Here is an 18,120-nt window from a genome sequence, read left to right as displayed (position 1 = left end):
AGTGCTCTTTGAACTACACACGCACACTGCAACCTGTATGACTCATTGCACTGTTCTGCTGGTAAATGCCATCATGCCGTGGAAAAACAAACTGCCTGTGGGGGTTGACACAGTTTCCGAGGACAGAGGTGTACTTGTATTGTTCCATTGTGCCTTCCAGAATGATGAGACTACCTGGGGAATCACACAAAAACATTCCCCAGACCATAACACTGCCTCCTGGTTGCAGGATGTTTGCTTTCAGACATTTCATGCCAATGGCCATCTGCATGATGTTGCATAAAATGTGATTAATTTTAAAAGGCCATCATTTGCCACTCAGTGGATGATCAGTTGCAGTAATGGCATGCAAATTCCAACCTCTATTGCTGACGAACACCAGTCGGCACAAGTGCACGAATCGAGTGCCTGCTACGGAGGCCCGTATGCGGTAATGCTCTCCGAACGGTTCTTCAGGAGACACTATTGGTAGCCCCTCGGTTCATCTTAGTGGTGTGTTGCTCAACAGTTGCATGTCTGTTCACCTGTACACACCTCTGCAGCCGCCATGCATCCTGTAATCTATGGCCTATAGTGCACTACAGTTGCCGTGGCACTAGTTGCAGATAGCGCCATTTTGCTGTGCACGGATATTGTATTGTTTTCCTAGAAGTGGTATGTGGATAGTTAAATTCTTCCATTACATATGTGTCATTAATTTCCGGAAATGCTTAGTCATTTTTCCTTCTCTTATACATTTTTTTTCATTTGATTGTTTTAGAACCTGATTTTAAAAAAGGGTACAGACATGAGTAATTTATCATGTAAGATATTTAATGTTACCGCTAATCAATTTTGAGGAAGGGTGCTTCTATCTGTTGGCATGAAATGAATACTGACATAAATAATAAGGAAAGTGATTGTAAGTAGTAAAAGAAGCAATGAAATATTAACCTGGTGGTGTGACCATCAACACAAATAGTATGCTTTGGAGATTCATGTTTTCAGTGCATCTCGTACGCTCAATAACGATGCACTTATTAGATTTATTCTGGACAGAGCTGCTGCACTTTAAATTTCAGGCTTTTGTGAGCTTATGAAATGTAATGGAGGAGATCCATCATTAAAATTTGTATTCTGTGTTAACATGTTGATTTCACAGTGTGATAACAACTGACCGTATGCTACCTCTGTAAAATAATTTTTACCAACAATATCCTTGTTCCAGATTAACATATTTATGACACACATGTCAAATTACGGGAATGACCGCCTGGCACAATACACATTTGAGTCTGTGATAAAGTTCCTGCAGTGCTGGACAAATCTCAGGTTGAAAACTGCACCTCCCTTGCAGCTCGGGGAACGATACTTTCAGCTCTATCCACAAGAAGTGGATCCCGTCTGGGGGGTATGTATGCCAATATGACCTTGTTTCTCCATGGAGAAGTATGTTCAGATATCAGTTTTCTTTGCCATCAGTCACAGTAATAATCCTCTCTATTCTGTTTTGTAAATGGTTATGACCATCTATTTCCATAATTATTGTATACTTTAATATATATTCAAAAACAAAGATGAGGTGACTTACCGAACAAAAGCGCTGGCAGGTCGATAGACACACAAACAAACACAAACATACACACAAAATTCAAGCTTTCGCAACAAACTGTTGCCTCATCAGGAAAGAGGGAAGGAGAGGGGAAGACGAAAGGAAGTGGGTTTTAAGGGAGAGGGTAAGGAGTCATTCCAATCCCGGGAGCGGAAAGACTTACCTTAGGGGGAAGAAAGGACAGGTATACACTTGCACACACGCACATATCCATCCACACATACAGACACAAGTCTGCTTGTGTCTGTATGTGTGGATGGATATGTGCGTGTGTGCGAGTGTATACCTGTCCTTTTTTCCCCCTAAGGTAAGTCTTTCCGCTCCCGGGATTGGAATGACTCCTTACCCTCTCCCTTAAAACCCACTTCCTTTCGTCTTCCCCTCTCCTTCCCTCTTTCCTGATGAGGCAACAGTTTGTTGCGAAAGCTTGAATTTTGTGTGTATGTTTGTGTTTGTTTGTGTGTCTATCGACCTGCCAGCGCTTTTGTTCGGTAAGTCACCTCATCTTTGTTTTTTTATATATAATTTTTCCCACGTGGATTGTTTCCTTCCATTATATTAATATATATTCAGCAATGTAAGTAATTACAACTAAGATGACAAGTTATGAATAAAACATACAAAACAGAGCTTTTAAAGCACCTGAAATTGTACCTTTATCAGCTCATTTAAAACTGCTTTGCCTGTTATGCGCTGGGTGACATATCTTTTCTTTAGTTCTGTAAGAAAACAAATTTTCCCACAACACGCTAGATAATATTTACACTACTGGCCATTAAAGTTGCAACGCCATGAAGATGACATGCTACAGATGCAAAATTTAACCAACAGGAAGAAGTTTCTGTGCAAATGACTAGCTTTTCAGAGCATTCACACGAGCTTGGTGCTGGTGGCGACACCTACAATGTACTGACATGAGGAAAGTTTCCAACCGATTTCTCATACACAAACAGCACTTGACCGGCGTTGCCTGGTGAAATGTTGTTGTGATGCCTCCTATAAGGAGGAGAAATGCGTACCATCACGTTTCCAACTTTGATAAAGCGCGTTGGTCGAGATCCAATGACTGTTAGCAGAATATGGAATATATCACTAGTAGTCGAGACGACAGACATCTTATCCGCGTGGCTGTAATGGATCGTGCAGCCACGTCTCGATCCCTGAGTCAACAGATGGGGACATTTGCAAGACAACAACCATCTGCACGAACAGTTTGATGACATTTGCAGCAGCATGGACTATGAGCTCAGAGACCATGGCTGCGGTTACCCTTGACACTGCTTCACAGACAGGAGCGCCTGCAATGGTGTACTCAACGATGAACCTGGATGCACGAATGGCAAAACGTCATTTTTTCGGATGAATCCAGGTTCTGTTTACAGCATCATGATGGTCGCATCCGTGTTTGGCGACATCGCAGTGAACCCACATTGGAAGCACGTATTCGTCTTTGCCATACTGGTGTATCACCCGCTGTGATGATATGGGGTGCCATTGGTTACACGTCTCGGTCACCTCTTGTTCGCATTGATGGTACTTTGAACAGTGGACATTGCATTTCAGATGTGTTATGACCCGTGGCTCTACCCTTCATTCGATCCCTGCGAAACTCTACATTTCAGCAGAATAATGTACGACTGCATGTTGCAGGTCCTGTATGGGCCTTTTTGGATGCAGAAAATGTTCGACTGCTGCCCTGGCCAGCACATTCTCCAGATCTCTCACTGACTGAAAACGTCTGGTCACTGGTGGCCGAGCAACTGGCTTGTCACAATACGCCAGTCACTACTCTTGATGAACTGTGGTATCATGTTGAAGCTGCATGGGCAGCTGTACCTGTACATGCCATCCAAGCTCCGTTTGACTCAATGCCCATGCATATCAAGGCCATTATTACAGCCAGAGGTGGTTGTTCTGGGTACTGATTTCTCAGGATCTATGCACCCAAATTTCATGAAAATATAATCACATGTCAGTTCTAGTATAATATATTTGTCCAATGAATACCCATTTATCATCTGCATTTCTTCTTGGTGTAGCAATTTTAATGGCCAGTAGTGTAATTCGTCATAATGGAATGTTCTAAGAATTTCATCTGTGATACATGATGTTCATGGAACAAAAGAGATAGGGAAGAGTATAAACTTGTTTACCTATCATCTTTTTTAAATGCAACATATTAGATACATCAAGCTGTTGAACTGTTATTTCTGTAAATCAGACAGTGATATTAAAATGAGAAAGTAACCTAATTGAAATAAATTGCTACTATATTGGCCAAAATAGCAGCTAGTAGTGCCGTAACAAATACTAAAAAAAGTGTTAAGCTTTTGGAACTAGGGTTTATCTCTATAGCAGCTAACAGGGAGAAAAAGAGGGGGGAGGGTGGATGTTTGAAAGAGTTTCACTTGCAGTAAATGGTAAGCAATCACACTTTCTGTCATGTGAGAAGGAGCTTTGTACTTTAATATCTTTGAGAAGAGTGTAGAAACTTTGGAGACAAGCTTTTTTCTACGTACCTGTGAAAGATAAATAATTTGCAACTCTCTGTTTTGTCTTTTAGTTACCTTTGTAGTATAGAACATTTAGATAAGAAAGCCGAAATGTGTGTATTTCATACCGCTGCCACTTACTGTCTTATGAAATAGTGGATCCTTATTATCTTGTGTATTTTGTGTTAATATAGTCTGCAACTTCTGGCCCCATTTACACATAATTTAGTGTTGTAATCTGTTGAAGCCATTTACATCACTTACCATAGTAAGAAATGTTTCAATGACAAAACCTAATTTACATGTTTTTATATTTTGTAGAATCCTTGCAATGATATACGTCATCAACGGATCTGGTCTCGGAATAAAACCTGTGAACAGCTGCCTCGTTTCCTGGTGATAGGACCACAGAAAACTGGGACAACTGCCCTCTACATGTTTCTCTCTATGCATCCAGACATCAGCAGTAACTTTCCCAGCCCGGACACCTTTGAGGAAATCCAGTTCTTCAATGGGAAGAACTACTATCGTGGCCTTGACTGGTACTTTAACTTGCTATTGTACATAAATTTATCAAAATACAATGATTAATAATGTTTAAGAGTAGATAGTTATCCACATACCATTATTTCAGAACAAAGCCAATATAGACAAAATTATGTTAAGTTATGATTTCTTCGTTCAAGCTTTCCTTACTAAATTCCCCCTCCCCATCCTCCTCCTACTGGCCAATAAGCTTCTTCTGTGGTGGCGCACCCACACAGTCCACCACCACAGCATTGGTATATGGTGCTAGTGGTGGCCCAGTGAAGCAAGCATGCCACTGCCCTGGACAACAAATACAGCCACATAGGGCTGCTACCAGTGGGGCCTCATCAACTTGTATCTTCTTTGCTGTACACAAAGGTTCTCAAGTCAGACCAGCTCCATACCAGTGTGCATTCTGTTATCAGTGATAGGACTCTGTACTTTGCCTGTTAATATTTGAGTCAGTGTTTCTCTACCCTTGTTATTATTTGGTATGCAGTTGTCAACCAACATAATTTTTGTGTATGTAGTGGTTGTCAATAAAGTGTGTAAATACAGCAGTTTTGGTGAAGAAGTAGTTCATTCTGTGCATGTCTTTCACGTGTGAAATGGATCTGGCATTGGTTCAACTGCTACAACAACAGTAGCAGCAGTTAGACTTGTTTTGTCAATTCTTTACAAATTCGTTAGGAGCAATGGCCCTCCAGCTACTCCTGCCTACTCACCCATTGACCCCCCCAGCTTTCCCACCATTCCAAAAAGCAAAGGAAGGTTGGGACACATACCAGCAACATCTGCAGCAGCATTTCAGGTAGAGGATCAGTCATTCTGGAAAGCCTTTTTCTTGTCATGGATTGTGCCTGAAATGTTTTACATGTTTAGAAAACTTTCCCCATTGAAAGATCCATCAGCATTATCATTTTCTGAAATGTAAGACTTGCTTAGTGCTTATTATCTTAAGCAAACCTGCGTGGTGGTTTCCCATATGTAGTTCCACCAATGGCAAAAGAAACTGGGCCAGTCCTATCAAGCATGGGTAGCCAACTTCTGTGGGATCAGTAGAAAGTGTAAATTTGTGTTTGCCCACTGCCAGCACTCCTGTGCCAATTCTGTGATTCACAATATCATTGTTTGTTCTGCCCTGGACAGACCGGTCCATCAGGAGGCATTGTGTTTAGAAGATCCAATGGTTGGTTTTAGCTGTAGCTAAGGTTTTCGAAGTGTCAGAAGTTGCATCTGAACAGTTTGGTGATGTCACAGACATTACATCCACACTCTTGTTGCCACAACATTGGCAGCATTCCCTGATGCCCTCAATTTGTTCCTTAATTAATTTGGGTCACAATAGATTGTCGCTGTTTTCGACTCCACTTTTCCGTCAATTCGTGACTGTTTCCGTGTACACTCTCTGTGCTGTTACCTGCATACACACACTGTGTGTGATGCTTGTGACAGACAAGGCCATACGTCCAAGTCGTAGTTCCCTGTGTAGCCGGGCCTCAGACACAGACATGGGGTTCATGGAAGTGCGTAGTTTTATGCCTGTCCATGACCAAGAGCTTGACACCCGCAGCAAGATTTACATTTATGCTGTTGATTCAGCAACAAGCTAACTATTTACAGGTCAACATTGGGTCCTCTGTGTTCCTTGTGAAACTGGAAACATATCATAGTCTCGGTCGACCTGCTCTCTCGTCCGCAAATTGTCATTTGGTCAGTTATGGAAACCAGCCCATTCCTGTTCAAGGAGAGTTTACGATTGATGTCAACCATCAAGTACCCTGAGGGGTATTATGTTTATGGATGTAGACAGTACTATGTCGGAGAACATTTTTGGTTTTGATGCATTCTCGGTTTCTTTATTTCAAATTCAAGATGTGATCCATCTCGTTTCTGCTATTCTGTTCCAGGAAGTGGATGACAGCTGCTGTGAGTTTGGTCTCCTGTTTACACCAGGTTTGGGGCAGCAAAGGATTTTGAGACACACATCACCCTCAAACCAATGGCAATATCTAAATTTCGTCATGATCAGCTCCTTCCTGAGATCGGCAGTCGAGGAGGGGCTTGATGGGTTGCAGGGCACATACATCATTGTTCCCTCTAGCCAATGAGCTGTGCCATTAGTTGTCATTTACAAATCTTCAGGGACTCTTCATTTGTGTGGAGATTTCAGATCCACATTGAAACTCGTTTGGCAGGATATTCTTATCCAATTATGCGGACTGATGAAATCCTCGCAAAACTGGCATGTGGCAAATGTTTTTAAAAAATTGGTATGGTGGAGGAATATCTACAGCTTCATCTGGAATCCTCATGCTGACAGATTATAGATATCAACACCCCCAACAGATGACCTCAGAAGTTAAATCCCATAGTGCTCAGAGCCATCAACATCCCCATTCAAGATATATTGTTACAGGCACTTGCCTTTTGGCATCACAAGCACCCACCCTATCTACATCTACATCTACAACTACATCCATACTCTGCAAACCACCTTGAGGTTCATGGCTTCTAATTATAATCTATCGTAGATCCCTCAAACAAAAAATCATTTCCAGTTCTTGGAAAAGAAAGCACATGGCACATCCTTCTACAAGAATGATAGCAGGAGTCATCCACAAAACTACCTTCCAAGATCCTTGACATCCATTTGTTGTAGAATCTTAGACATAATGAGGTATCTTGAACAGAATGACCTCCTCAGTGCCAACCAGCATGGGTTTCGAAAACATCATCATGTGAAATAATACTTGCACTTTTCTCACAAGATATACTGGAAGTTTTGTACCAAGGCAAACAGATAAATGCTGTATTTCTTGATTTCTGAAAAGCACCACACCTACACTTTCTATCAAAACTACGATCATATGGGGCATCAAGTAAAATTTGTGACTGGATTGAGGACTTTCTGGTAGGGAGGATGCAACATGTTATCTTGGATAGAGAGTCATTGTTAGATGTAGAAATAACCGGGTGTGCCCCAGGGAGGTGTGTTGGGACCCTTGCTGTTCAGGCTGTGGTTTGATGATCTTGCAGACAATATTAATAGGGAAATCAGGATTTTTGCAGATTATGCAGTTATCTATAATGAAATACTATCTGAAAGATGCTGCATAAATATTCAGTCGATTATGATAATATTTCAAAGTGGTGCAAAGATTGGCAACTTGCTTGAAATGTTCAGAAATGTAGCATTGTGCACTTCACAAAATGAAAAAAAAGTAGTATTCTATGACCATAATATCAATAAGCCACTGTTGACATCACCCAACTCATATGAACACCTGGGTGTAACACTTTGTGGGGATATGAAATGGAATGAACACATAAGTTCAGTCGTGGGTATCTACGATAGATTGTAGTTAGAAGAAGAGCCACAAATTCGGCATAGACTCTGATAGGGATTCCATGACACTGGAGCTTTGTTCACTTTTAATGATTTAGCTGTTTCTCAACACCACTGACACTAATACATATTTCATTATCTTTTCAGCAGTACAAGGGGTTTTTCCTTTGTAAAGGAACATAGGGAAATAGAGAAACAGAGTTGAGCATCTCAGCTTTTTCTTTGCTACCCTCAGTTTCAGTTCTTGTCTCATTCACTACAGGCTGGACACTAACTTTGGTGCTTCTAAAAGCCTTTACATGTCACCAGAATTTCTTTGGGTTTTATGAAATCTCATATGACAATATTCTACTATGTTAGTCATTGAAAGCACCTCACATTGCCCTCTTGACAGCCAAACACGTTTAATTTAGCATCTCTCTGTGTCTATAGCCCTATGCTTTCTTTTACACCTGTTATGCAGTAATCTTTGTTTCTTTAAAGTTTCTTTTAAGTGACTGTATACCATGGAGATTCCTTCCCATTATAAACTGTTCTATTGGGTGCATATCTATCTAGTGCATGGTCAACTATTCTTTTAAACTTTGGCCATAGTTCCTCTACATGTTCCTGGCCTGTGTTGAAAATTTCAAGTTCCTCACTGAGATATGTCACTACTGACTTTCATCTAGTTTGCTGAACTTATGTATCTGTCTGCTTGTTTTAATTTCAGTTTCAGTTTCAGTTTCAGTTTATTCACCATTGACCACTTACAGCGGAATAGGTCTGAACATTAAATATACAATTAACAACAACTTTACAGTAAAGTTTTTACAATTTAATTCCTTTTCTTTTAGGAATATTCTTATATACTAATGTCAATGCTTATTTCAAAATATTCTGTTATCTTATAAAATGGGTGTTTGAGAAGCCAGTCATAAACCTTACGTTTGAAAATATTATTGGTCAGTGACCGAGCAGATGCTGGAAGTTTATTGAAGAGTTTTAAACTCATTATTTTGTGTGAGTTTGCAGTCTTTGTGAGTCTGTGTCTTGGTATGTCAAAGTCCAGTTTGCCTCTGGTGTTGTGGGGATGTATGTTCTCTCTGGTCTCGAACTCATTTAAGTTGCTTTTGACATAAAGCAGGGCTGTGTAGATGTATAGATTCACCACAGTTAATATCATGTGCTTGATAAAGAGGGGATGGCAGTGTTCCTTGGGCTTAGCTTTGCTTATTATTCTAATTACTTTTTTTTGAATTTTCAGAATTTCACTGACAAAGCAAGAATGTCCCCATAACAATATGCCGTAGGAAATGTGTGACTGAAAGAGGCCAAAATATACCACCTTTAGATACTCATCAGTGACTATATCTGTCAGTCTCCAGATGAGATAACACACTCTTGCTATTCTCTTGCAGATATGGCTAATGTGTTCCTCCCAGTTTAATTTTGAGTCAATGTGGAATCCTAATAATTTTATTGATTTGCTTTCAACAGCTGTAGTTAAACCCAGAATTAGCTCTTGTGTTTTATCAGGATTACACAGGAGTTCATTAGAAGAAAACCAATCCATTACTAGTTCTAGTTTTTCCTGCGCTGCCTGATGCAGTTCTGTTGTGTCATGGTGTGTATTGAGCAACGTTGTATCATCTGCATAACACACAACTGAATTTGCTCCTACATGGTAAGGTAAGTCATTAATTGCAATGATAAACAGAAAAGGACCTAGGACCGAGCCCTGAGGCACTCCAGTCCGAACTTCCTTAAGTGAGGAGCATCTATTTTTAATTGATACATACTGTCTCCTGTTACTTAAGTATGATTCGATTACATCCAAAGATGGTTTGTGTATGCCATAAAATTCCAGTTTTGCAAGTAGGGTGTTAGATGGTATGCAGTCGAAGGCTTTGCTAAGATCGCACAGTACGACTGACACTAGATCCTTATTTTCGAATGCAGTTAACACCTGGTTAACAACTTCAGTGACAGCAGTAGTGGTGTTTTTACCATGCTGATATGCAAATTGTCTGTTGGAGAGGAGATCATGCTTATCAAAATAGTTATTTAGTTGACTGTACATTACATATTCAAAAACTTTAGAAAAAATTGGGACAATAGAAACTGGTCGATAGTTTTGGGGCAGATGCTTATCTCCCTTTTTAAAGACCGGTATTACTTTAGCAGTTTTGAGTGCATCTGGGAAAACTCCAGATTCTAAACAAATATTAAAAATAAAAGAAAGAGGTTGACAGATAAGGTGTATTATTTTTTTCATTAGATAATTAGAAAACCAATAACAGTCCATGCTTTTGGAGTTGGTGAACCTTGCCACAGCTTTTACAATATCCTCTGGGGTGACAACATTCCAGTGGAAAGTATACATACTATGGGGCACAGCACAAAGATGATCTAGTGCACAAGTGCCATTTTGTTTGATTTTGTTTTTCAGCTCACTCACTGAGGTTAGGAAGTAATTATTTACTTCTTCTGGGACCAGCATTGCATCTTGTGTATGGGTTTGTGAATTATATTGGTTGATGATATCCCATGCTGCTTTACATTTGTTGGGAGCACTTTCAATGTAATGTTCACATGCTTGTTTTTTGGCCAAGGACAGTTTGTCTTTGTAGATTTTTTTACATTTTAGATAAGCTCTATAAGAAGTATTATCTAGCTCAGGTCCTTCTTTACAAGAATTTTTATATATTCTGTACAGTTTGAGCATCTCCTCCCTAGTGAGAGCTAGCTCATCTGTATACCATTTTAGCTGTTTGTTTTTCTGTTTATGTTTAGGGCTACTTTTGATTAATGGTGAGCAGGAGTACCATAACTCTATGAGTATTTCCAGGAATTTGTTAAACACCATTTCACCAGCACCCTTTCCAGGTTGTGTGTTGTATACAAAGTCCCAGTTAACATAAGATATTCTGTCAATAAATAAATTAATATATTCATCTTTCTGCCCTCTTACCCATGTGGCATTAGACTTGATTCTGACTGATTTGTCTGATTTAGGCAACTGATCACAGGAGAATGTTAAAATCAATGGTTCATGATCAGCTAGGGCTCCACTGGCAAGTCTGACGTCGTACATATCTCTAGAAAAATTTACTATAATATTATCTAAGCACGCCTTATCCCGTGTTGGTGTGTAATTTGTACATTGTAAATTTAGCGATCTTAAGATATTAAAAAACGTTCTAGTAACATGTTCATCACTGTTGGCCATTTCAATGTTGAAATCGCCACAGATAATTAGTTTTATGTTAGATTTTAGTATTTTCCTCATAAGCAGCTCAAATCTTTCGAAAAATGTATTTACATTTCCTCCTGGTGATCTATATAAGCTAACAATTATGGTATTCTCTACGTTTAGTCTTATACAGCTAAATTCTCCATCTAGTTCTGCACAGTAAGAGCTAACATCTATTTTAGTAAACATTATACTATCTTTAACAAATATTAGGGCACCTCCATTCTTTCTTTCACTTCTACACATAATGTCTCCAACAGCATACCCCTGAGGAACAAAATATTGTACTTGATCGTCTGTCAGCCAATGTTCTGAGATACAAACAACATCAACGTTTTCAATACTGCACAAATGTTCTAATTGTAATACTTTGTTCCTAATGCAGCGAATGTTCGTTTGCATCACAGTAACAGATTTATCTTTATTGTTTATTGTCTGAGAACACTCTCTCATTCGAATGTCGCTTTTAGCAGCTAGTTCAAGTACAGGAGGTTTATTACCCGCCGATTCACAGACTTTTATACTAAAAAATGACGTACATTCCAGGTATTACTCAAACCGCTACTTTCGTAGATCGTTTTATTCCATGTGAGTCTTTCTTTAATTATTTCATTGACACGATCGCAAACAAACTTTCTCCCTTCATAGTTTAGGTGGCGCCCGTGTCTGGTGTGAAGGTTACGCTTAAGTTTACTTATATCGACCACAGCACAATTTGCGTATTCAGAGCACAGTTTCTTTATTTTAATATTCGTTCTTCGAATTTCTTTATTAACGCACGAACTATAGATTAGATCGTGCCTATGAGGCACTGTAGCAACAACTGTATTCCTTGATTTATTTTTTTCTAGAAAGTTCTGAAGCACTTTTACGCAGACATCTGCTTCATTTTTCGCAACATCATTAGATCCTGTTATGCAAACGACAAAGTCATTTTCTTGCGTGGATTTTGTTTGAATGCAAGCGTCTAAAACGTGTTTAGTTCCCGCTCCAGGTTTAACAACACTGGTCACTGCTAAGTCTCGATTTATTTCTGGAAACATATTTGATAAATTCCTGCCATGGCTATCTGTTAGAAAAAGCACACTGTTCTTTTTACCTGTTGTTTCCTGTTTATCAACATTTTTCCCAGAGTGACCATTCGTTTTCAACGCATTGTCTTTTGAATGGTCTGGATAATTTACACTGTCTTTAACTCCATCACTGGACTGCAGAACACCGTATTTGTTTTTATCCGTAAATGTAACTGCTGTTGCAAAGTTCGTTTTCATTTTTCCAGCTAAAGTCCTACCTTTGTGTCTCACTTCTGTCCACTCGGACGATTTGTGCCTTTCGTCAGGTGCCACTTCGGATGATTTGTTCTTCGACCGTAGTTCCCGATTTTCATTCTTGAGTGTGGTGATTTCGCTTCTTAAAGTGTTGATTAAGAATTGTAGACCTGAAATTCGTTCTCTTAAATTTGTTATTTCGACGTTACAATTCTTGCACACTCCCTTTTTTAGTACATAACTGTAACTTTTTCTCGTCTTAGGATTATACACTTCTACACTCGCGGCCATATTGCTACAACAGAAAAAGAGTTATTAGGCACAGTACGGAGTATAAAGAAGTTTCAGGCTCTGATTTGGGAGTCTAAAATTATGATTTATGCCAACCTTCAAGCCCTGTCCTTCTTAACAGAAAGTCATCTATTACAAGGAGACTCATAAGACAGCTACTTTTCCTACAGGGTATCACATAGCGATAATTTTGATGTGGAACTCCTCAAGGAGGTCAGGTGTAGTTGTTGTCATTACATTCAATTTATTTACTTCATGAGTGGGATTCCTAACTATCTGTTCTATGTAGTTTTCAGAAAAGGCATTTAGTAATGTTTCACAGGATGTCTTATCATGCCCATCACTAAGAAAACTGTAATTTTCCCAGTTAATTGTTGGATGATTGAAGTCTCTACTGATGATTACAGTAGGGTTAGGGAACCTGTGTACACATGAACTGATGTTTTCTCTAAAGTTTTTTGTTACATCAGGATATGAGTCTGGTGCCGAAAGAAGGATCCACACCTGATACTGAGTCTTGCTCGAACAATCTCACATGCAGCTTGAATTTCTATCCTGGTGGGTTTGAGTTTTTTGTCTACTGCAACAAATTCACCACCTACATTACCGATTTGCCTATCCTTTTGATATACACTTAAATTTTCCCCAAAAATCTCACTGCAACCAATTTCAGATTCAATCCACTCTCTGTCCCTAGTATTATGTGAGATCCACTGCTTTTCATGAGTGCTTCAAACTCTGGCACTCTGTTGTGAATGCTTGACCACCGTACCATTGGGATTTTAATGCTTTCACCTGTGGGAGGCATTTCTTTAGATCTTAAGCTGATACTTCTGGGTTTCATACAGCTATCATTATCTGGATCAGCTGGAGAGTCACCTAATGTAAAAAATTCTTGTGTGCACTCCACACTGGGTAGCAGCCTCTGATTTGTAGTGCACACCTGACCAATTTAGTAGGACCCTACAGTTCTCAATCCTATGGTGCAAGTCCAGGAAGTCACAGCCTAGCTTGTCACTGAACCTTCATAGTCTCTGCTTCAGTCCTTCTACTTGACACAGAGCAAAGGGCCATGATCAGTTCTGGGGACCATGCTGCAAATTGTGAGCTTCATTGAAACTGCATGTGCAAGGCTTGTCTTCTTGAACATGTATGCCAGTCACTGGAATGACCAAAGTATGAGCTCAGATCTCAGATGCCAGGCATCATTTGTTCCAACATGCGCTACAATCTGCAGTTGGGTACACCCAGTTCCCTCTCTTCAACATGTTAAATGAGGCCCCCAGGCATACACTCTGAGTGCACCTGGTGTCCTTTCCTGCTTCTTCCTGCCTTTTGCTAAGGGATACCATCATTCGCCATATGTTTGAACTGCTGATGATTAATGGGCCCCTACTCCTTTGCGCTTGCTTCCTCCTGACACTGGACAAAACAGGTTTCCCCCAACAGGTGAAGTAAGTTCCAATGGCTCAGTTTTGGTTTCAACGAAAGACAGCATATCAAACTATTTGGTTAGGGGGACCAGTACAACACCCCGAGTCCTCCCTGGTCTCCATTCACCCTGTACAGGATGCCAAGATCTACCACTGACACACCATTTGCAGTCAAGTGGATGAGTAATGATGGATCCTCTACTACCTGCAGAGGAGACAGGATGCACAGGAGAGGATAGTACTTGAAGCGGAGTCTGCGCAGAATACTACGGCTGGTAGTTGCACAGACAGCACGGCACACATGGGGAGAGTGGTAGTGCGCCGTGGGCAGGCACTGTAGGGGAAGTGCCAAGTGCCAGGGGGGAAGTGCCATTCTAAACTGCAGCCTGCACTAACATTTTTTGTAAATGTTAACTAAGGCCCTTGTGTGATGACCATTCAAAAAGATCTGTCACCTCCACTTTGGTTAGTACCTAAAAAGAATTCTGCTCAAAATGCAGTGATTTCTTTCTACCTGGCTTGTTAACCATTTGTAACTTTTAGAGAAGCATCATGAGTGGCGAGTTTTGAGTAAAGGCTACATATTTCTCTTCTTACCATATTAAAATTTGCTTCTTTTGCCAAAACACATCAGCATTTATGCATTCTTACCTTGCTAACATGTTGCGCAGACACGACTGTGAGAGAATTCTGAAAAAGTGCTTTATTAAGTGAGGAACTGAAGAAAAGTAAGGTCTGTATCTTAGAAAAAACACATCCTCAGTACAAACTGAACATGAAGTGTCTTCACTTATGTTCCAAAACCCATAGCATTTCTCATTTCACCAGCTATTGATAGCCCTTAAACATTACATTATCTCATCAAAAAGTCTGTAGTTAGTGGAATAACATGGCAGATCATGAAGTTTTGCATAATAACCATATGGGGAAAATATTCCTTTCTTTTCGTGCTATCATTTGCCAAAATCTCATTTTGATATCTTAAACCATTTATGAAATATGAGACATGTTGTGGATATTTCACTCTGGCTTTATGGCTAGCAAGGCGTTATCAAAAATGAGTGTTCTACATCAGATCAATTTGAGTGACTGATGGAGACCTCCACCCAAGTCTAAAGAAAAATTCAATATGTTAGCTAAATTTCATAAGCAGTAACATATTATGTAATATGCACCAAATGCAAAATCATAGCGGCCCCTATTTTTCATTGCAGGCTTTTTCAAATTTTGTGCAGTGCCTTATTTCCATGTAAATATCATAATAACTATGACCCTTAACGAAATGATGGGCACATCGTCATGAACCTGTCATATAAAGCTACAAGTAAAGCAAAAATTAAATTTTTTAACCAAATAGTTTCTGTAAAAACATTTGAGAAAGATTGAAAGGCTTGTGCCTCGATTCTGTCATTCCCAACCAGCCGAAAGTTCACAGGCAGTGTAGGCCTCCCCCTCTGAACAAACCAATGAACTTGCCCATTACACTGGTCGAAAATTGGTCACTCTACATCGGCAACCGTATTCTGTGTGGACTCTACCTGTGGTACAGGTATCACACGTACACGACTCTCAGGAGCTCATCCAACACACCAACTTGCAGCAGCTGCCAACTGTTTGACAGTAGTCAGGGTGATTTCCAGCTACTTACAAACGTCAGCCAACTCGTCCCGTGTGTTTTAATAGCATTCACAGTGGGGCTGCGTTTTGGCTGGTGCAATGTATTACAAAGCAGTGAACAAATAACTCTAAATTAAGCCTGCTGATTATTTTTCAATCTGTTGAGCGAAGAACTTGCTAATTCCCTACAAGAACTGAAGCAAATACACAGAATGAGATTTCTATTAAGGCGAAACAAAAACCTGTGATAAAATTACTAGCTTCCTAAAATGTTTCATGTTAATTACAGATGTTAGCAAACTTGAAAACAGAGTTAATTTACAATAAATGCAGATAATATATAGGACCACTCCTCTTTAAGGTAAAAGTAGATGTAACACAGTATGTTTATTTAGAATATCTGCTACAGTAACTAAATCGCAAATGCCAATTAACACTCGTAATGGTAACATATGAAAATATAGTTTTGTAAGCATCCAGAAATTGTTAAAAATAACCTATTTCTCATGTAATTGTATAATGAAATTAGAGAATGATTGTTTTGAATGAGGACAGATGCACTGTTCTCAAAAATTTGAAAAGAGCACAACTAGGTTTAAGCCTATAATTGACAATAAAAGTATGATTCTATCATGGCACTCATGAATGTTCGAAATTTCACAATATATCACAATACACACAGGTATTACTGCAGTCAGTGCAAAATTATGCACTGTTTTTCAGCAAGTCTTAGAGCAGTTATTAGGCAACGTCCCCTGTCGTGTAATCTTCTAGATGACATTATCGTCACCGGGTCCTCATGGCATGAAGAGCATGACAACCTTCGGAGTCTTTTCACTAAATACAAGAGGCAGGCCTTAAGTGCAACATGCAGAAGTCAAAGTTTTTTCAGGCAGAAGTAGAATATGTTGGCCATCTTCTGCCATCTTAGGCAGCAGCGTCTAGTGGCTATTGCCAGCCTTCCTAAGTCATGGAATTTGAAAGAACTCCAACCGTTTTTGGGAAGAATCAGTTACTATTCAAAATTTATTCCCAATGAGGCTGATGTCATTCATCCCATATACAACTTGTGGAAGAAAGGTGTTTCTTTTGTTTTGTCGGTGGACTGTGACAAGGTATTGACTGACATCAAGTTGTTGCTAATGTCTTCCCCATGTCTCAGTACCTGCTGGTTCTTGCCACAGATGGATCCCAGTATGGAGTAGGTCAGTTTTGTCGCACAGTGAAGCTAATGGATCAACCTCTGCCGTATGTCTCAAAGATGTTGACAGCGGCTCAACGCAATTATTTGCAAATAGAAAAGGAAGCATTGGTGATCTTCATCAGGGGTAAAGCTGAAGTAGTCACCAAAAGCTCGGGATTTTATCCAAATTTGACATGGCAAGTAAACCAAGAACTGTTTATACAAGGACTCCGTCGCAAAAGACTTCGTAGTCATATTAGCATTGGTGATCATCTGTGTGGCGTGTGAGTGCCACATTTTCCTTTATGGAAACAAATTCCATCTCATCACAAACCATGAATCGTTTGTGGCCCTTTCCCCATTCTCAGCTTTGTGACAGGACTGCACAGTGACTACAGTGATGGACTCTATTTTTGAATGCGTATCAGTACGAGATTCCTTACTGTCCCACTGCTTGTCATGCCAAGGCAGATGCACTGTCACACGTACCCATCGGTCCTGACCCAGAATTTGGCAAAATGGATGCTGCCAGAATGAGATTTTCACTCTGCAGCAGAGTGTGTGCTGATATAAAACTTCCTGGCAGATTAAAACTGTGTGCCGGATTGAGACCTTTGCTGTACCAACTGAGCTACCCAAGCACAACTCACTACCCATGGATGCTGTGCATTTCTGTATCAATGATGGTGTGCGGCAGGATCCCAGTCACAGCCAAGTGTGCAGAGAAAGCCACTTGGTGAGATCCAGTGCTCCATCAGGTGTCTCATTTTGTGCTGCAGGGTTGGCCCAAATGGCTACAATCTTTTCCTTCTTTGTAATCAGCTTGCGGCTGTTGATGGAACACTTCTCTTTAGTATGGATTCCAATGAAATATGCAATTTCATTCTGACTGTCCTGTGGCCTCGAATTCTGACACTTCCCCACTGTGGGCACTGGGGCATAGCCTGCATCAAAATGCTGGCATGGCATTTTGTCTACTGGCCCAGCACCGATTCAGTGATTGACATGCTTCGGTGTGCCGAGCTTCGGACAGGCCCCTCAAAAACTTTTGCTCTGTGGCCCACCTCTGATCAGATGTGGGACTGCATACACATCAATTTTGCTGTCCTTTCTATCGTTCCATCTGGTTAGTA

General features: G+C 40.1%; 1 protein-coding gene across 1 annotated transcript in view; it reads left to right on the top strand.

Annotated features, from left to right (window-relative positions):
* Window positions 1–18,120, top strand: part of LOC124712487 (bifunctional heparan sulfate N-deacetylase/N-sulfotransferase) — a 107,860-nt gene that overhangs the window by 46,946 nt on the left and 42,794 nt on the right. Inside the window, exons 10-11 of the mRNA XM_047242782.1 lie at window positions 1,208–1,390; window positions 4,405–4,625. Of these exons, the coding sequence (XP_047098738.1) occupies window positions 1,208–1,390; window positions 4,405–4,625 (404 nt within the window). The remainder of the gene's footprint in view (window positions 1–1,207; window positions 1,391–4,404; window positions 4,626–18,120) is intronic.

This window comes from Schistocerca piceifrons, chromosome 8 (assembly GCF_021461385.2).
Source record: "Schistocerca piceifrons isolate TAMUIC-IGC-003096 chromosome 8, iqSchPice1.1, whole genome shotgun sequence".
Lineage (NCBI taxonomy): Eukaryota > Metazoa > Arthropoda > Insecta > Orthoptera > Acrididae > Schistocerca > Schistocerca piceifrons.
Note: the sequence above shows the minus strand (reverse complement) of the source record. Positions and strands in the feature narration are given on the sequence as shown.